General features: G+C 34.6%; 2 protein-coding genes across 2 annotated transcripts; both read right to left on the reverse strand.

Annotated features, from left to right (window-relative positions):
• Positions 1 to 6225: 6225 nt before the first annotated feature.
• Positions 6226 to 12701, reverse strand: LOC138310177 (monocarboxylate transporter 12-like). Its single transcript, XM_069251301.1, has 6 exons — positions 12418 to 12701; positions 11890 to 12033; positions 9887 to 10309; positions 7966 to 8235; positions 7413 to 7538; positions 6226 to 6482 (listed from the first exon to the last, which is right to left on the reverse strand). Exons 1-6 carry the CDS (start codon positions 12641 to 12643, stop codon positions 6244 to 6246), a joined length of 1428 nt encoding a protein of 475 aa, XP_069107402.1. The 5' UTR covers positions 12644 to 12701; the 3' UTR covers positions 6226 to 6243.
• Positions 12702 to 15786: 3085 nt separating this feature from the next.
• Positions 15787 to 21812, reverse strand: LOC138320006 (uncharacterized). The gene is made up of 6 exons (XM_069263135.1): positions 21633 to 21812; positions 20952 to 21098; positions 20256 to 20406; positions 19766 to 19948; positions 19055 to 19240; positions 15787 to 18719 (listed from the first exon to the last, which is right to left on the reverse strand). Exons 1-6 carry the CDS (start codon positions 21810 to 21812, stop codon positions 18526 to 18528), a joined length of 1041 nt encoding a protein of 346 aa, XP_069119236.1. The 3' UTR covers positions 15787 to 18525.
• Positions 21813 to 21872: the final 60 nt, after the last annotated feature.

The raw sequence follows: 21872 nt of genomic DNA on the forward strand, positions 1-21872 counted from the left end.
CTGTCACACCAAATATAAAGAATCTTGGGTCTCTTTCCAAAATCGCATATTTGTTTTCTAAATTTTCTATAAGCAAAGACCAAAATGTTCTAACCACATTACAATCACAAAGCAGATATAAGATAGTTTCTCTTCCATCTGCATATCTACATATTTACAGTTTAGATAGTATTATAACCAATCATAAAAACGCAGGAAAATCGACGTTCGCGTGTTTCGTTGATCTGTACATGTACAAGGCTTTTGACACGATGGATCGTACGTGTCCAAAGGGACCTGGCACGAAAATTTTCAACCAACAGTATACATATATATATATATTATAGTATCATGTATACTATTGGTTAGAATTTTTCGTGCCAGGTCCCTGTGTACGTGTCTGTGGTATAAACTTCAAGCATGTGGTGAAAGAGGGAAGATGTTTCAGGCCTTTGTATCGCTTTACCAGGATATGAAGTGTTATGTGAGAGTTAATGATATTCTTACTTCTGGTATCAACGTAAGAAGTGGTTTGAAACAAGGCTGCTTGACGTCACCGACAATATTCTCAATATATATATCAACGATTTGATCACCGAACTCCGGGAGTCCAATCTTGGTATAGACACTGATACGTTCATTTTGAGTTCTTTGTGCTATGCAGACAACATTGTGATGATGGCGCCTAGTGGAGGCTATCGGTAAATACATCTAAGACACAGGATGTGCGTTTCCGCCACATTTCTGACGCTATTGACATAACGCACAATGTTCGGTCACTTTTATGTCACGCCGGAATTTCATTTGAAAAAGCATTGAACAGTAAAATAATATAAGCGCAATACTATTTTTTTTTAATTGAAAAACAGAAAAGATATATTTATTCAATTACGGGAGGACTTTTATCAAAATTTCTGCACTATTTTTTTTCTATTGATGCGTTTTGCGGTAAAATTTGACACAGAGATTCCCCGAAAACGCAATATCATGACGTCATTTAGTTATAATGAATTGTGACGTCATACTTCGAAAATGGTGGACTTTGTTTGTAGACTTGCCGATCGATACATTATCCAAGATTTACTGTAGTGGTAGTGAGCTTGAAACCAAACCTTCATATAGGTATTAAGGCCTTTGGCTTGACGAACATGTAAATTTAAAATTGGCGTCGCGTGAACTTGTGAACTCTGCTGGGGAAGCCCTAGCTAGGAGTTTTAACATCTAAATTCATCAGTGAAGGAGGGCTACTATAAACTGTTTTCTCTAAATTGTACGAATCGCTCGTTGAGCCCATTTTAATGTACTGTTACACAACATCTATTCCACGACGAAAAAAAAATAAATAAAAAAAATCCGAGAAACCAACGTTATCGTGACGTCACAATAGAAACATTAACGTTGCGTATTGATTTGGAAAAATAATCCCTTGGAAAAAAATCAATGGAATCGTACGTGTAAACGTATTTCATTTTATAAAGAATCCTGGAAAATTAATTATAAGCATTGAAGTCACTATTTTTTAATTTAATCGGGTTATGAAATAAATTTTGTGTGCAGACTCTTGTGAGAAAATTTAAAAATATTGACTTCAATGCATAAATGCGGAAGATGAACAGGATGGGTTTACAGCAATGTGGAACGACAAGGGTCAGGCTAATGGAAACAAGTTAAGGACTTACCGTATGTTTAAAAAAGACCTTAAAACCAGAATACTATGTAACCAGTAATTTACTGAGATACTACCGAAGCCCATTAACGAAGCTAAGATGCGGAAGCTTACCGCTACAAATTGAAACTGTACAGTTACTTTATTAAAAATAGAACTTGTAAATATTGTAGCTCAAACTGTTTTGAATCTGAAACACATTTTTTATGTGAATGTGAATTTTATATAGACATTCGAAAGGTTGTTTTTGAAAAGGCATGTGATATTGAACCAAATTTTTACAAATTAACCACTATAAAAATTCAGATTTTGAATGAATGAATACCTTAGTATGTATGGAAAAAGACACGGGAATGTTTGAAGTGCTGTCGTCTTTAAGACGTTTATATGAGGAAAAGGGAGATTTTTGAATCAGATATCATTTCGATTAGTGAAGTTTGTTTTTCAACAGCTGATAGTTTAATGGCATTGATCATGATGTCTAGATCCGGATCGCCGTGCGGTTTTTGTATTTGAGATAAACGCATTCAGACAGTTTCCATTTTCATCTGCCAAAATATGTAAAAGTTTGCCTAAACATTGTTAACGAAAAAGTGTTTAAAATGTTTATGATATTTGTTTCTACTTTCCATGTAACTCGTAACTTCCAGTCATGCAATTTATAATGTAAATGTTCCATACATATATTTATTTTGAATTTTACATTGATGATTGATATATTCTTTCGCACACATGTATCATCAGTGCAAGCCTTTAGCATCCTTCTTGAGTGTTGTATACACATACAAAAATGTACTTGTATTGACAGCTATACTTTCGTCTCAATCGAGACGTTGCTGAATTCTCTGCTCTTGCGGGTGGGTGTTGATTGCTGTCGCTGGTTAAGTGCAGAACTTATCTCTTATTTTCTGAAAATGATGATGTCACAGACGAACGGGTATCTGTCTTTGGGGGCAAATTGATCTTTGATGTTCAAACAATGCATAACTCTAGTATCTTATACCTTACGCTGTTACATGTATCTGTGCAAACGAAACTCTTTTATTAAATTAAATATTTACAAATTTGTATTTCTATGTATCAATTTAGAGCAAATTGAATATGACTCGAAATAAGAGAGATAAACACATGATCTCAACCCTGGTGTTCCTCTAATTTGCTGAATGGACAATAGAATCAATTTCAAACATTTAAATGTATAAAGGATGTACACCTCTGAGAAGTCAAAATTTTCTTGTATTAAACTTTTTTTCTCATATAGATTTTTGGAAAAAGGAGTTCATACCATAAAAGAAAATGGAAGAATAAACATATGTCCGTGTGCTCGTTTTTGAGCTTTTGTCACTCAAAGATATCTAGTTGACAAAATATTGGATTTTATGGGAATTTTGCCGTTTTGACCATATAAGATAGAATAAAGGCCATAATTTCCTAATGAGGTGTTTGATATGTATGAATGCTTGTAGAATTCATTTTCTAGTAGTCTTCTTCAAAAATATACCAGTTTTGATCAATTAGACTAATATTTTTTCTCAGAATAACAATATATGCTACCCCTACTCCTAAATTTTGTGCTTCAAAATGCACCATTTTCAGCCATTTTTGCCAAATTTAACCCTTTATAGAAAAAGTTTTGGTATTAAACTTTTGTTAATATTTTGCATATCAATAGGGAAACGGTTGTTCTTTCTAAATCAGGAAGAAAAATTGGGGGTCCGTGTGCTTCCTTTTGGCCCATTTGAATTTTTGTTATTTTTCAGTATTTTAGAGTAAAAACTGAAAGTGCCCAAATTACCATTAAATGTAAAAATAAAGTCACAAAAGTGTATCGTTTCACATATTAATGCTCAATATTTCAATTACTACGAACCTAGTAACGATTTGCAGCAAAAATGAGCTAAATACAGCTAAAAATGCTGGCGCAGTAATGATTTAAGTAAAAACAATTTCAGTAAAAAATGGTAAAACTGTGGTTCTACTTGAAGCGAAAAAAGCCACAATTTCAAAATGGCCGCCAAATGGGCCATTTCTTAAAATCCCCGTTTTAAAAAATCTACTAAAAATAGAAATGTAATTTTTTGACAAAATTTGCATCTGGCATGCAACTTGCTACAGATATTGATAAATTATATTTGAAAATCTCATAACTTCTTTGATCTATGTTGAAACGAGACTTCAACGGGACTGAAACCTCAGAAGAATACAACCTTAAGATGTATAAGTCATTTGCATTTTTATTTAAGATTTGTGATCATTTATATTTGTAGAAAGATAGACATAAATGTTGTTTGCTGAAATGCTGATATGGTTCATCTGTGATGCAGCATTGTTTCCTGGATAGGCTTCTCCTAATTGAAAATAATCTCTTGTTAGCTTTAACATATTTTATTTGAAAATATTTAAATGAAAATTATAAATCTTAGTTATGTACAGTGGTAAACGGCAACCTTATTTAATGAATTGTTTACATATAAATATAAACATAAACAACCATCCTCGATATTCCAGTGGTTGCTATTACTGTCGTTAAATCAACCCATTGACTATTTCAAAGCCAAACTGAAGGCAGTTCGTGATCAAACAAAACAGACCGATCACAGAGACAACAGCGCCCCAATTTCAAAGCCACACAGTTAATTACTGTGTACCGTTATTAGAATAATTTGATACACATCACTAGACGGTGATTAAGGTATTTTCGCATATCTCAGCCAATCAGAGCTTAGCATTGGATCCGACATAATTTTATAGAAAAGCGATCATCACGAGGGAAAGTGATATTTGTCATGAAGATAGCATCATCATACACGGATATCCGATTTGAACCAATGCGTTAGGTGGATATGGTGTTCCGTTTTTCCTTCTTATTTCCATAATAAAACGTGACAGCCAGAAATATAAGACTGCTATATCTGTCACGCCAAAATTCACAGGAAGCGGATATCGTTCATTATATGTTTCAGGTAACGTTTCCGGCGAGAAACGTTCCATATAGAAACACACCACTTGTTATTTGATCGTGTTTTTTCAGAATCTTTTCCTTGTGTTTTTAGCGACATCGTCGAATGTCAGTGCGGGTCCAAATCGGTCAGAATTCCGCACTCCTTGACCAACAGGATTATACATGACGCTAAAGACTGCGTTGCAATCGATGTTTCTAACTGTGTCAAACTGCAAGTATCATCTTCAGTGTTCTAAACATCGTCGAAATTATCAATTAAAATGTCTTCTAGGGGAATTTCAACTGTGTTCCCCTGTTAAATGAGGTCCGTAACCAGCTGAAAATCGAATGAGTAAAGTATACCGACATAGGGCAGTTTAGAAATTTAGGATCTATTATCCAATCAGAACTGGTAACTTAACTGGTATTACCGGTCAATTTCTAAAGTATAGAATGTATGAGCCCATCAGAACGCGCACTTTAATTGGTTATAAATTGACTCCACCCAGTGTCATCACTTCTCTCACTGAATCTGACAGCTACCCGACATCGTTGAAAATTAATTAAGTGCCAATTTCAAATATGAGGGGTGCCATTTGGGAGTCCAAGGGGGTATGGAGGGATAATGACAAACTTTTCTGTTTTTTGTGGGCGTAACCGTCTTAATCACATAGAAAGTATTAAGACAAATCGTCATGATTTTAAACGGGGATTCTCTTCGCCTTAATACTATCTAACCTTTACAAGAACCAAAGTACCTGTTTCATCTGGTGTCGGCCATAGAGCCTTTAGTTTTGCAATGTGATATTCCAGAGGTGGATATAACGACAGTAATAGTATCTCTTAGAACACTAATATTACTGTATCCTGGTAAATATGATCTACAGTATACCACAATACCACAAACAGTAGCAATATAGTATAATTACTACACTTTAGGTATTTCTCTGACAAGTATGTATCATGATTACCGACTAAATTACGTACATTATACAAGTACTGTAGATCATCCATATCTAGGTTATCAGGTTTTATCGATCGGTAAAACGCTACAAGTTATTGATAATGTCGAGGAAAAGTTAGTCTACGATTTAAAATGATGCCTTTGATAAAACAACATTCATAATTCAATACGGGGTGTTCCTTGAACGCCAACATATCTATCAACAATAGGTAGGGGTTGTTTTTAGAAAACATTAGGAAAGCAATTATATGCTGTTTCATAAATCACCTGTAGTGCTCCACAAAATATGAAGTAAGTGAATGAGGGACTATACTTGTACTCGTTAATGAAAGGACAACACATTTATACATATATAGCTCTACATTACAGCACCAAATAAATATTTGAAGATCAAAATTTACAAAGTTTAAAAAATGAAGCATGTTAACACTAACCACATACATGCAACACTAATTGTACACTCCTGCTCTTATCAATGAAAGGACAACGCATGGAATATATATTAATTTAAAGGTAAAAGACCTGAAACTGAAAAATCACATAGAGTAGGTTAAAATATCCGAAACTAATAAATTACACAAAGAAAGTTTAAACATCTGAAGCTGAAAAAATAATTCAATAAAGAAATCAACAGATTACAACATGTTAATTTATTTTGTGAGTTACTGGATAGAAGGAAACTTGTACACACTGTTATAGCGTTATATCCTTAAATTTGGATTGAGATTCTCCACTATGGGGATCGCCTTTGTTGATATAAGAAATTTGAACGACATCAACTTCTTTCGTTGGCCCGTTGATATTAATATTTCTTCTACTTTCCCAATTTGTGACCCTTCTAATGAACAGTCCAATGATCCCAGATATTGTCATAGTGGCTCCGGAGGCGTAGAACACGATATCGTAACTTCCTTTCATGTCGGACAAAACGCCTAAAAAACATAAAATGGGATGAAAAAATAAGCGGAAAGAATTTTATCATTAAAACTGAATTTTATAAAAGCAAATTAATAATGATAACACAATCAATTTCAATACTAGTACAAAACAATTATCAAGGGGGATGAAATAGGATTGATACCAAAGTTCATAATCGGATTTTAAGTGGTCCCACATCATAAAATATCAGTAAAATTCGCTCTAGGTATCCTCTGAATGTAAACATATATTAGATGAATATACTCTATCGTACCCACTTGCCCGTTCAACCATGTTATCTGGCCAAGTATCGGTAGTACACTTGTAACAACGCCATTATGATGTCATAATATGTGACGCTGAATTAATCCAAAAGAAAACTCCATACATGAATTTGCTCGTTTGACACAGAAATACTACTTATAGGACAACTATTTTGAGCTATGTGAATCTCATTTACATTGCTAAGTATTATAATATAAAATGCGGTAAACTCGACAACTGATTTGACATGACTTTTGCTAAACGGCTCGATTAATAAAGGACAACATGCATTATTTCCGGTTTCTGCTCATGATCAGTGATATAGTATAATTATTTTTCTGGGCTTTTTTTTATCTAGAAGACTGAGGTGACCTTTCTGGAAGATTTGTCAATGTTACTCACAATATATCATTGACATTATTAAGAAAATTAAGCCAGATATCAGAAAGCAATATGTCACGTAAACTTGGCAAAATATATGAAAAAATGCGTATCACGAATACTTAGTTACATGTAACCGATGCTTAGCAACAGAATAGTGAACATCTCAACCATACAGTTTTATTAACACCATTACTCGATATTATCTATGATAATAATGTATTATGAGGATGTGTTGCCAGGAAATGTTATATTGTGCGTTTCTTGACTATAGATAGTAGATAGTAGTGTCGGCTTACCTGCAATGGGAGAACCAGCGATTGATGCTAACCCCATACTGAAGGTCATAATGCCGTACGACCTCGACAGATTCTCTATCCCAAGTAACTCGACCATGACGATTGTCCTCAGGGTCATAAACACTGCTGTGTAAATTAAAACAGCAGTCTATACTCACTAAAGTTAGGTATTAATGATAATTAATAACTGATAACAATAGCTTTAATCATTTAATAGAATACAATGTAATAACATTTTTAGTAATAAACATTCAGTTCTTAATTGGATTATGAACAAAAAGTACCATTACAACATTTGATAGATAACATGAAATAAATATGACAGCAAATCACTTTTGAACCATTTTGTTGTTGCATCTGAAGCATTTGATTGCATCTGAATTTTCAGTAATATTGACGGACTTTTACAATCCCGAATTTCTAAAATTTGGGTATCCATTATGTTTATTTTCATATGTTAGGGGTCTTCCTTTTCCCAAAACATTGTATAACTGGCATTTCAAACCTGAGCAGACTTGGGGTCGCTCTGTGAAGTAAAAAAATCTATGTTTACCTATCATAATTCCGAACAACACAGCATAGAAAGCCAAGGCACCAAACACTCCGTAGAATGGCACAAATATCGTAGCCGCTCCTCCCATAATGAGTACCACATTATTAATCAAGATACTGTTCGCCCAGGGTTTGTCGGATATATAGCCAACACAGACTCGCGACACTGTGTCTGCTATAGCTATGATAGATATTAGAAGCGAACTTTGGAAGGTGGACAGGTGCAAATCTGTAGCAAGCACAGGTAAAAAGTTATATGGCACGAAGGAACCTGAAATATAAATATATAATAAAAATATCATATTTCATTCATTTGAAGTTTTCCTTTCACATGCAAATGCCCTTGAAATCGCATAATTCAAACTGATTATAAGAGAAAAGTTTTGTCAAAAGATAGTTTATAAGCTAATGGCGATCTCGACTTAACTCATCATTCAACCCGAAAACACATATATGCCTTCTAAATCAAAGACTAGATCAGTCCATTATAAAATCTTGGGGATAAATGAGTTAATAAAACAAACGAAACCACCACTTATTTCCATTGCTTACAGGTAGGTTACATAGTAATATGTGACACTTCTTAAAAATGTTTCAAGACGTTTGATGTTTGTGTCTAACCCAGTTATTGTAAATAGAGGTTCCCAATAAGTGACTATTCTTTATAGTGGCTATCAAAAGAAATTCTAAAGGAATTAATATAAACTAACGAGAGTTTATACAAAATGATAATCGCTCGTTGGGGGATTTGTTTTCCCATAGCTGTAGCTATTTACTACCATGGTGTTCAGTTGTTTCTCATCTACATTCAAGGAAACTAACCATTATATAATGTCTGTCATAATATATATTAGTACATCACGTGATACAATACTGGATTCTGATTGGCTACACACATGGGTACTATTTGAATCCTGTTTTTATAGAATCCCATATTTCTGCGACAATATATATGTTTTACTTTTGATGTAACAACGTGGTGTGGAAAGATAGCGTTGCGAGGTATCGCTTGACGTACTTTTACTACGATGACATGAAAAACGGTTTCATGTCAGGGTGATGTACTAAACCCATTATGGCCTGGTAGAAAGGGCACTATTGCCTCATAGTATTGTCTCGTGATGGGATAGTGACCTCGCCTTCGGCTCGGGCACTATTCCATCCCTCGACAATACTATGAGGCAATAGTGCCCTCTCAACCAGGCCATAATAGATAAATAGTGCCCGCTTGCCATCGAAGTAGCGCGAAATTGCACGTGAATGTATTTTGACGTCACCATTACATGACGTCATTTTAACGTTGCGCTTCGACCAAGACGTCAAGATGGCGGACAGGCTGTTGTGTGCGGGGATGGAAGCAAAAGTTGCTTTTCTACAGAAGACAGTTCACTCATATTCTATATTGATCTACCTTTAATCTTCATGAAGCTGAATCCCGTTTTTATAGAATCCCAGATTTCTGCGACAATTCAGTTATTGTATTTTAATGTAATAACGTGGTGTGGAAATGAAGATAGCGTTGCGAGGTATCGCTTGACGTGCTTGGTTGAGAGGGCACTATTACCTGATATTATTGTCTCGTGATGGGATAGTGCCCTCGCCTTCGGCTCGGGCACTATTTCATCCCTCGACAATACTATGAGGCAATAGTGCCCTCTCAACCAGGCCATAATTGATAAGTAAATAAGTAGAAAGCTAATATTCTATTGTTTATGCTTTCAATATGCAACTAGGATATACTGCATTTATACTACTCATTATAAATGGAAAACTTCTCAATCGAAAGTCACATGCACCAATCGGAATGAAGATAGGTATAAGAGGCCTTGTAGTTAACACATTGCGGTATGTAAACAAATGCCATGATTTTTACCACCATATTTTTCCATTGTGAAATATGCATATGGGCCAAAGGATCTTACCTAGCATGAAGAGAAAACTTGCTACCACAGACACCACCATTACCGGACGCTGTAACAGTGACATATCAAACAGATTTCGAAAAACGTCACGTAAATGTGTGCAACACTTGATCACAGAGTTACGGACCATGTGTATAGTCTTGTCGCACGTGCCGGGTTCGTTTTGTTCAGAACTTTGAGGCGATTTACACAGTGGTCTGAATTGTGAAGCAAAGACAGCTCCATTCAGCGTAATAGCGGACATAATCCACAGTGTGCCGCGCCACCCGTACTCCCGCAGCAACATCTCATATACTGGAGCGAACACAAAGTTGCCTATTCCTGTTCCGCACATTGCAATCCCGGTAGCAAGAGCCCGACGTTTCTCAAAGTAACCTCCAACCATTACCAGTGATGGTATGTACATCAGCCCAAATCCAACACCTTCATCGGTCAAAATAAAAGGCAAAATAAAGAATAAATAGTAAAAGGCTGTTATTTAAATTGGTTTGTATAGTTAAAGATAAAACAACTTGTTAATTAAGATTTCGTTCATAATGACGTGATAACCTCTACTTTTCCTGATTGTGTTTTTCCTTTTAGATCGATATTTTGTCTGAACGTGGTGGATACGTCTATTTGCAAAGGATTGATAGTCAATTGCTTGTATTAACTTGAGAAGGGAAACAGAAACTCATATAAATCAAATATTACAACGCATTTTGAAAAATGGAAAAAAATATATCAAAATGTGTTGACCTGCATCACATATAACACACTTTAAGATAGTTTTTAAATTGGGATAAGAAGGCACGTGTTTTCATTTTTGTACCCACACATTAAGAATGGTACAAAAAGTATATCTATTTCATTTACAAGGTACGCTATCCATATATTTACGTGTCAATTTAAAATTCCCACACGGGGGAGCGGTGCATGTTATCTAAATTAACAGATCTAGATTCGTGTCACAAATAAGTGATTTAAAAGATAAATAATCTACTTCATATCATGCGGTACAAATATAACAGTTACTAAATGATCTCTAGGCCACTACCATTCGAAAATTATATATCAATTTGATTTTGAGATGCACATTTCAGTCCTGAATGTTCCTCTCTTTAGATTCTGCATCAATAATGAGTTCGTCAAAGTTGGAAAAGCCATTTGAACAGCCATCTTCCGTAATCGCTGGCACTAAAATATTGTGACGTCAAGATGATTACGACGTCAGAATACAAAAACAAGCGGATGAAAGTTCATCGACTGTTGAATGTCAATTGCGCTTGGTAAAGTTACATAGTGGGACTGTAAATTAAATGTAAATATGTAAGGCTGAATATAACTGCTGGTAAAATGTTCTATTCGTACTCGTATGTTACTAGATAGTAGTCTTTAAAGTGAGAGAAGGGCGAGTACACCACAATTATCTTTGATTAATTCTATTAACGCCCTATTACGGATACTTACAATAAGCGGAATACGTATAAGCATACGGATACGAAGACGTATTTGACTGGGCATGATACGTACAATGTAATGTTTACCATCAATTCTATAAAATCCTTACTTTATATATTCGAAATCTAATCAACTTCAAGATAGTGACTCGGGTCAAAAACGTCACATTTGTACATGCATGAATAAAAGTACACGCGTGAAGAAAAGTATCCAATGTTTTAACAAGTGATTTTCGATCGCTCAACAGGCCTTTGACTGTAGAGTTATACGGACATCTTTTGTAACAATGAGTCAAAAATCAACCTCAAAAGATGTAGGAAGTAAAGGATTTTATAGAATTAATGGTGAAAATTACGCATTATGATCTATCCCTGTCAAAGATACGTCTTCGTATCCATATGCGTATAAGTATACCGTTTATTGTAAGTATCCCTATTAGAAGCCAGGGTCATTCAGAGAGGCCTTACATGTAGCAAGCACTATGTTGCGGTGTGTGGAAATCTGTATGTTTTGAGAGGTTGTGTAATATTTGTATTTATCTAGAGACTAAGCTGTTTACCTACCGCCTACTACACCATACAGCAGGATCATGACGTCAAGGTTCGGCGAGAAAGCGGATAAGAATAGGCCAAGGCTGAACAGTACTGAACCAGATATAGTGACACTTTTGGTACCAAATCTGTCCACCATGACACCTGCCACTGGACCTAGGATGTAAATCAAAAAGCCTTGAATGAGGAAGTAAACATTCATAATGGATGATTAGTTCGTGTGAATGATTTGAGATTTCCTTTCTCCAGATTACAGATAGATCACAATGGCTTGCTATATAAAATTCATATCGTTGAAATGTGAAAGGAAAATAATATGCATTTTGGACGTTCCGACGTGCACATGTGTAAAAGACTAATAGAAATATACATGTACATGAATCGATAAATTGTCGCTGAAGCCAATTTAGTTGAATACCAGGATAATTGTATGCTGAACGTATCACTTAAAAAGGTTTTATTCATTTTACGCAACAAACCAATCTATAATTAAATGTATATAAAGCAACACAAATGCAAACGATATGTTAAACCATTTACCTGTGCACAGCATGGTTCCAACAGATACAGAATGTATCATTTGAGTCTTTCCTTTGCTTCCTCCGAAATAGTCGAGATATTCAGAGAAAAATACACCAAAGGTTAAATTTACACCATCGACCAGAACGCTAATCATAAATGCTGAAAATGTGACCACCCATCCCCACCCCCCGTCTGGAGGCGGTATTGTCTCTGTTTGATCCATTGTGGTAGTAGCTAGGTTCATAACCTCCCTGTCTGAATTCGTCCCCTGCTCGTTTGTTGACGTCGTCTCGTCCTTGTTAATTCAGGGATAATGCTAATAAAATTCCTGAAAAATCAACAGTATTATTGTGCAATGCTGTGTACCATGAACAGCATCGTATGAAGTTATTAGTGTGAATTGTGTGTTATTTGATAGTAAACGTTAATATATAATAAATTCGTAAAAAATAAACAGTTTACACCACAATACTACAGACCTAGACCAATCCATTTTCGTGTGTACGTGAATGCATAGTTATCTGCGATCAAAGTTTATACAGTATATTTACCTTTGGTAATTGCGTTATATACAACTTTTGGTGAACATTTGGTTATTACTTTCTTTACAACTGTTGATGAAACATATGGTAATGACTTTCTATACAGCTATTGGTGAAACATTTGGTAATGACTTTCTATACAGGTATTGGTGAAACATTTGGTAATTACGTTCTATACAGCTATTGGTGAAACATTTGGTAATTACATTCTATACAGCTATTGGTGAAACATTTGGTAATTACATTCTATACAGCTATTGGTGAAACATTTGGTAATTACATTCTATATAGCTATTGGTGAACGATTTGGTAATTACGTTCTATATAGCTATTGGTGAAACATTTAGTAACTATGTTCTATACAGCTATTGATGAAGCATTTGGTTATTATGTTCTTTACAACTGTTGATGAAACATTTGGTTATTACGTTCTTTACAACTATAAGTGAAACATTTGGTAATGACTTTCTATACAGCAATTGGTGAACGATTTGGTATTGACGTTCTATACAGCTATAAGTGAAAAATTTGGTAATTACGTTCTATACAGCTTTTGGTGATCGATTTGGTAATGTCTTTCTATACAGCTATTGGTGAAACATTTGGTAATTACGTTCTATACAGCTATCGGTGAAACATTTGGTTATTACGTTCTTAACAACTATTAGTGAAACATTTGGTAATGACTTTCTATACAGCTATTGGTGAACGATTTGGTATTGACGTTCTATACAGCTATTGGTGAAATATTTGGTAATTACATTCTATACAGCTATTGGTGAAACATTTGGTAATTACATTCTATATAGCTATTGGTGAAACATTTAGTAATTATGTTCTATACAGCTATTGGTGAAACATTTAGTAATGACGTTCTATACAGCTATTGGTGAACGGTTTGGTAATGACGTTCTATACAACTATTGGTGAAACATTTGGTAATTATGTTCTATACAACTATTGGTGAAACATTCGGTAATGACGTTCTATATAGCTATTGGTGAAACATTCGGTAATGACGTTCTATATAGCTATTGGTGAATCTTATGAATTCACATTAGAGCTCTCTGGCGATAAAATATTTGTAGCACGCGACAATAAAATGATTTAGAGTATATCTCTGTTAAAATATTAGCCTTGCTGCTTCAAAGTCATCTGATGTAAGGTATATGTAACTATTCGATACGTTAAAATGTCAAGATTACGCTTTGTTCATTGCCGTTCTTGGTTTTATGGTTTCGGCAGCGATTAAGTCAATAATGTATGCAATTTCCAAAATTAACTAAAAAAGTTTCACACTGAATTATATTACCGGTATTTGTAAGTAAATTAAAATAGTAGCTGTAATGAATTAAAAACTTATCTAAACTATAGCAACTCAAATAGTTAGTTACGCGAATTATGTTTGCTAAATAACAATTCAGAAGATTCCTATACAGATGTTAACTGGCAAACGATAAAACATCTATGATAAAGGAAAGACAGCTGATATACGATATAATTTTTGACCCTTATTACTTGATTCTACTAGAACATAGTAAAGCTTTTTGATAAACAGAAAAACCGAACTAAAGTATACATGTGAAGCAATTGTATACAAACCAGCGAGATACTGTCCCCCTTCCAGGTTCGGGATACTCGTTAATACTGGCTGAATTACTCCTAGATGATGTGTATAAAAATTTGCAATTACATTGCTGATTGCAGCGACAGTGCAATTATATAAGAACGCGGATTAATATTAATTGTTACACAACCAGTGAAAATTCATGCGTTACGTTCTGAGGACAAGTACAAGCTGTACCCTATCGCCTTCATCAGATAAACGTCTGATGTAGGTGACAAGTTACACAACAATAGCATTACACTAACCTTTTACCTTCAGTTCCAGTTGGGTCCCACGTGAGGTAGCGCAAGACAATTATTTTTCGATGGAGATCCTTCTCATAGTACGAAGTATTATCTTTGTGATAAAAACATGGTAGGTCTTCAAATGACTGGTATAGCTTAATGCACCATGTAATCAACCTACCCTTGGATGCGGTCTGATAAATGCAGCGTAGTAGGATGAGGACGATGGGGCGTAACACATACGAAATTAATCAGTATGTGAACCCATTACAATGTTTGACGGGTATTATTCTTTTTGTGCATAGATAGGAATAAAGATAACGAGATAGTGTATAAAAAAAGGCCCAAACATGAGGATAATCCAAGTATTGCGTGATAGTCACAACATCTCACATTTCTTAAAAAAAACCATATAGATGTATACACAATTTCCATATAAAGATACAAGTCGATAGATGGTTTGGTTTGGTTTGCTAACTTTTCTATCTATTTTGACCACTTAACTCTTAAGAGTTGTGATATAGAATGTCTTTATTAATGGACAATTTATGTTAAAGAGTATATTTAGTAGTGTAGATTACCGTTTTTATTTTGCATCAGTCATACATAAAATTCCTGATTTGCATATTACAGAGTTATCTGCACTTGCGGGTAGGTATTGATTGTGACGTCATGTTTTTGCGAGCGTAACGTCGTACTTGAAGAAAATGACGTGAATTGCGCTCACAAAATAATGACGTAACAGTCGATACCTACCCGCAAGGGAGAATACTCTGTAATATACAAAGACGGAATAGGAACAAGTAGAAAACCGCGTAAAAAACAAAGTTACGTCGCGTCGAAATGTTTTGTGGAGATAAATAAATAAATGATTAAAGTAAAACTTGCAGAAACGTATTCAATATTGATTGGGTACATTTGTAAAAGCCCATATACGGTCACGCAAACAATATGGAAGAGCTCTAAAAAAATTTTTAATTTCATTACATCAAATTACAAACATTTCCACATACATGTACTCATTTCACAAAGATTAGATAAAATAATATAGTAATGATATTAATATAGTAATGATATTCCATTTAGCTGGAAATGACCAAGATAGCGAAATATTCAAAGAATGTTTGAGGGATAATTTATCAAACTGAACACATAAGACAGTACGCCAAGGGAAGAATATGGGGTAAACAAATCGCACTTGATCTGGTTATAAAGAACAGGAAAGATATGATAAGGTTAATATTTCACAAAAGCCATATTGGGTACAGCGACCACTTCGCATTGAAATATATATATGATCTTAATTGAGTATTTTTTTCATATGGGATTTAAGGAAACGAGTCTAAGCAGTTTTAATTTTTTGCGTGTTTTGGCGATTATAATTCTTATGAAATGAATAGATATACGATTATCACATAACCTACAACAACCTACATTTCGAAGAATCTTACGTCAAAGAGTGTTGAAAAACTCCAGTCGATACATACATTTTGTGCCGCCGCTCTCGAAATCCTGGCGTCCAGTCATTTTTTTACTGACGTCGCTTTACTGTTACTGAAATGACGTCACAATGGATTTCCTGTCAAACACACGGGGATTTAATGTATTTTTCTAATTTTCATAGCGGCTATGAAAAGCAGAAGCTATCTACATATCACGTGGGGCGCGTTAGCGCTCCTCGGAAGATATTATATTATTATATCATATTTAAAATTATGACACCCATATACGACAAGAAACGAGATTAATGGAACAGCTGGATGGTTAAGTCGTTCACAACGTCGCGTTTGCAAGCTTCCGCCTTCCGGCCGACCTACTTTTGCAAATGACAAACGATAAACAAGAAATATAGTTAAAATAAGTTTTGATTGACTTATTTTAGTAAACCTTAGTTGATTCCATATGAAGAAACAACACTTTAGAGATTATATATTAAACTATTGTGGGGACTATTTTTATCGATATGAAACTGGCGTATTGTTTGAAATGTACATTGTTTGAAATTGTACATGGTAGAACATCAGCGAATTGACAATGATCAAGGTCTATGTAAGGGAAGTATTGTAACCTACGTGCGGATCTGGACACATCGTGGAGGAAGCATTAAAGGGAAATGCGGACGAAACGTTTTGGAAATATTATTTGTATGAGCAAAAGTAAAAACAGACGTTATGCGAAGCACAATGATACTTTCCGATAATGTACATACATACACATGCTAATATAGTAAAAAATAAGAATTGACATAATTATATGCTAACATAGCATAATCTAAAATTGTTTAACTACAAAACATATTCATGTAATAAGCATTGGAGAATATTTGATTAAACTAAATTGAAAACACATAGACAAAACTACATGTAAATCTCTATGTGAAAGTCGATATGATACGAGTAAAACTTAAGTAAATAAAAGTTGAATTGTAGCTGAAGCTTAAAATCACTAAGACGATAAAACTGGCTAGAGTCACATGTACTCCCTATAAGATGTCGACAAAAAGATCGTCAAAAGTACTGATGTAAACAGACACCCTAAGCTAATTTTGTCAATCATTTCAAATCTGACTTCCTGAAACTAAAAATAACTATGTGCATAGAATTTGGTACGATGTGTAGGAATTTGTAAAGTCTTATTTTGATTAGATCTGGTACATATGGTATGAACATGGGACTGCAGATGGAAAGCATTACATAGGTATATAGGAACCAGATAATTGACATAATTGTTCACCATTGTACCTTACCTGAATTTATAGAGCTATCACTTTAACACATTAAACATAGCAACAAAATGATTGTCAAATGGCACATCTAAGATTAACATTGATGCCTGTTTTTGAGATTTAAAACGTTTCTGAGGGAGGTTTGAAGAACAAATACTCCAAACTGTTGAGCAATATAAAAATGAGGAAAAACGTATGCATTAAAATATTTCATTCTTGCAGTAGTGGGAAAATATTTCTTAATTCATCTTAACAAACCTAAGCCTTTATTGATTTAAGCTAAACCATTCTTCAAATGATCTTCCAAGCTTAAACATTTGTCCAGCAACTAATTTAGCAAACTACTGGCTAAGCACACAGTTGTTCCGATGTAAATCAAGTATAAAATTATTTGCTACTGTGATTTTGCTTCGTAGTTACATGTATAACCATACAATTTGTTTTGTCTGCAGTGATTAAAATTCGATTTACGCTACACCAGTAAGCTACTACATTGAATTCGACTTGTAGAATTTCCTCTAATACTAATTATGAATATAGGTGAGGGGTTCTAGCTATATGAGTATGGGATAGTTTTAACAATTTTATATTCATTCCAATAATACCTACATATTTATGAACATCTAAAGATTTGTGAAAATTTACAACAAATTCTTCGTCAACCAAAGGTATAGAAATGAACTTTCATTTAGAATCCGGGAGTTCACAACAGCAGAAAATATATCAATTTTTTCGACACTTTATCAAGGGATTCAGCCAGCTTACTTGCAACTGTCGAAAAGTACGTATAGAATGTTTCAACTATTACACATACGTCAAAATATTCATTGTTGTCAGTATATGTGTCATGTTTGGTGTTGATATATTCTTTTTTCTACCTGGTTTTAATTTTTATTTTATTTTTTGGGGGGCGGATGGGGCAATATATTTATGAATTTCCAAAGTTAACTGAGATTTGCTGTACTGTATTTACTTGAAAAATGATCCTGATGTTGTTTTTTTAATATTTCAGTTTCCACAAATAAAAAACAGCAACGTGTTGCAATCGACACTTGAAAGGCCGCTTTGGGTCAACATGACGCAATGACCTTTTCTTGGGTCAGGGTTCGAAGGTGACCACAGGTTGCTTTCGATGACGTCACCATCACTGTACTGCCATTGTGTTGTGTAATGACCAGAAACATAGAACCGAACGTCTTGTTCTACAATGATAATTGTACAGTAAACATTAATTTTAATTTTACTTTCGTTACATCGAAATTGTATGTGTGTGTTGGAATCTAATTTATTGTCATGATGATAACGTTATACGTTTACATGTATTTCATGGTTATCCTTTTACAAAATACCTATTTTGTCCTCGTTAACGCAACTTAGACGTAAACTAGTACATATAATAGTTACGTAGATAACTCGAGCAAAACTTTGTAATGTACTCGAGAACATTGCTTAATTTGTACACTCAGACCATTCGAAGTTCTGTTAATGTCCCGTTATCTTCGAATTAACAAAGTTCTAATTTATTACAACTGCTTACTTAGCAAATTGTTCTCCTGAATTGCAACTTGTACGATGGCTAGGCGGTTTTGTGTGTCAATCTTCATCAGCAAAGAACCATGAGACAAACACAGAGCGGAGGCACTGTCTTTGTTTTGTCTCATCTCTATAAACTTGTAGGAGAATTCTCCAGTTTCGGCCTGCTTATATCCCGGGATACGTTGCACTGCAAGACGACAAAAAACTAGTATAAATTCTAGTCGGCTGGATAAAATCGAACAATAATTTACAACGACTTTTATCATAACAGCTGATGGTCCGATACATGAAAAGGGATATTGAAACTTGTCCGTTATAGAAGTAACTACACTATATTTACATTCACTGCAATCCCACTATGTATCTTACCACACGCAGGTGACGTCATTAGCATAGTGACGTTACCGTTAATGTCGTGGCAGAGATTAAGGAAGATGGCTGGCTGTTCAAATGACTGTTTCGTCCTTGAAGATATGAATCGTTTATTTATAACAGATGCAATATAAATTGAGATATAAAATTCCAATCAAATATATAAGCAATGAAGTGCATTCAATTGGCAATTATTGGATTATGAATGCCAACTGGACAACGGCAAATTCAACACAAAGCGCTAGCGCGTTTTACTAAATTTGCCGTTATACAGTTGGCATTCAGATTCCCAAATAATTGCCAGCTGAATGGAGTTAATTGATTAAATGAAAATATCCACCTGAATTGTAGAAGTTGTATCCGAGACAGATTGCTCCATCAAAAGTGAAAGCGACACATCCACTGGATCTGTGGCAGGCGAAACCACAGTGATGGAGGTATGTACGGGAGGGCTGAAGGAGGATGGACTGGCCCAGTAACGTCACAGATGACACCGAGGCTTGTTTGTATTGGCTGCCTTTATCTACATTGCAAACACAGTGATATTTTAATAACAGCAATACCAATGTTGCAATTTCTCTATACGTCTCCTGCATAACGCAGCCTTCTTTTAATTGATTAACAAACAAGTACATAAATTGTGAGTAGGTCGTGTACATGAGAAATCTCAAATATCCCATTTCATGCATAATTATTCAAACAAAAAAATTCAATTGAAGAAAATATCTCAATGCTGAAAACATCTTGTATATTACGACTTTACATAAGGATTGTCCGAAATAGAACAAGTGCATGGTCCGATGGTATTCGATCACCACAGTCCTACGTACGTTCTGCTTGATTGATGCATCCACCAAGGTCGAATCTGAGACATGGTCGGTTATACCATGACCTAGCGTTAATCCGGAAGAACTTGCCCTTGATTGGGGGGCTGATCGCATTTTTCACAACGGTGTTACTATCACTATTTCCTGTAAATATCTGTAAATTCGACGAGATCGTTTATAAAACAAACATAGCAACTTAGCTATTAGTAAAATCTTTAAGCACTCTTTTAAAACTGTAATTTAAAATAATTGAGAATTATTAAATTATAATTCAAAACATAACTAAGATAATTGAAAATTATCAAAATGTAAGGTATCAATTTTGCCTTCAATTTAAAGTGTAAAGTATTTTTGACCTGACAGTTTTCTGATTTTATAACGCCATTGTTGTGATAAAGTGTCAGCAATCACAATGTAGTTATGACATGAAAAACGCTGCCATGAAAAATACTGAAAAAAAGATGTTCACCGAAGACGAAGAGAACGTGAATTGTAAGAACATTAGTCAATACACATAACAGGTACCAGAAAATCATATGGTTTCAATGTAATATGGGTTTGAATGGTTAAATATTCCGTACTCTTTAAATTAAGAAAAGGTAGAACGGCGGTCTTCATAAATTTGAAATGAAATATCATTGTTATATAAACAAACATCACACAGGAAGAATATTTCTAGGGTAAACAAATAAACATAACCTTATCATTGTTGTCGGGAGCCTTTGCATATGTCCATACAACTCCATCCAAGCTGTACAGAATGTAAAAAGTCGTTACCCATTGTACGTAATCACCACGGCCTTGTATGTGTACAGAATTAACGACCGCTTCCCTTTCCAGTTCAGCCTGTGTTAAGTAATATCAGAATAGCCGTTTGGTAGTTACCATACCATGACATTGAAAATAACCAAATAACCTTCTCCAAACTTTATTCAATGACGTCGACAAAATAGATATTATACAGACATTTCGCGAAAATTTATGGGAAGAATCACTATTTCAAAATAGGTATGATTTCTCTGCCGCCAACAATTTCATTTTCTTTCGAAATACTTTATTCAATCGAAAAGATTCAATTTTTGATCGGGCAGCAGGCAAAGCCTATTTATACTCTCTCCACATGATTCCATGCATGTACTATATATAGAAGCATATTTTTAAAGAACATATCTTTAAAAGCATATTTGCACAGGACTGGATCTATAAAATAACATATAATCATTTTTAGAATTAACACAAATCGTTCATATTACACAACACTTCTGCTTACATCAACGTTTTTTCTCTTTGTAATTATAATATACAATGCAAGAAAACATTTCACTATATAAGCTAATACCTTGATACTTCACTTTCATTTTGCTTGGAATGGACACTTACTTGTACATATGATGCCGAGTTGATATGTTCCGCACACCATCCTGAAGCACTGTTAAATCTCTCGAAATAAAGCCTAGCGTTACTAGGGCTAAAGTCTAAATGGCTTGGAAACGAACTGGATGCTGTAAATGCTTCATTTGGAACACCAGAAAAACCGGACAAAAGGTATTCGGAACACATCTGTGTCGTACCTAAACGAAAAGCGAAAAGGTGTCTTCATTTAATGATAAGTGACCCTAT

This window comes from Argopecten irradians, chromosome 1 (genome assembly GCF_041381155.1).
Source record: "Argopecten irradians isolate NY chromosome 1, Ai_NY, whole genome shotgun sequence".
In the NCBI taxonomy this organism is placed as follows: domain Eukaryota; kingdom Metazoa; phylum Mollusca; class Bivalvia; order Pectinida; family Pectinidae; genus Argopecten; species Argopecten irradians.

Coding starts and splice junctions, on each gene's coding strand:
- LOC138310177 (XM_069251301.1), bottom strand. CDS start 12,643: ATGAACCTAGCTACTACCACAATGGATCAAACAGAGACAATACCGCCT. Junction 12,034..12,417: donor TGGAACCATGCTGTGCACAG/GTAAATGGTTTA, acceptor TTTACATCCTAG/GTCCAGTGGCAGGTGTCATG. Junction 8,236..9,886: donor AAGTTTTCTCTTCATGCTAG/GTAAGATCCTTT, acceptor TTTATATTTCAG/GTTCCTTCGTGCCATATAAC.
- LOC138320006 (XM_069263135.1), bottom strand. CDS start 21,812: ATGTGTTCCGAATACCTTTTGTCCGGTTTTTCTGGTGTTCCAAATGAA. Junction 19,949..20,255: donor ATGCATCAATCAAGCAGAAC/GTACGTAGGACT, acceptor TTTGCAATGTAG/ATAAAGGCAGCCAATACAAA. Junction 19,241..19,765: donor ATACAACTTCTACAATTCAG/GTGGATATTTTC, acceptor GTCGTCTTGCAG/TGCAACGTATCCCGGGATAT.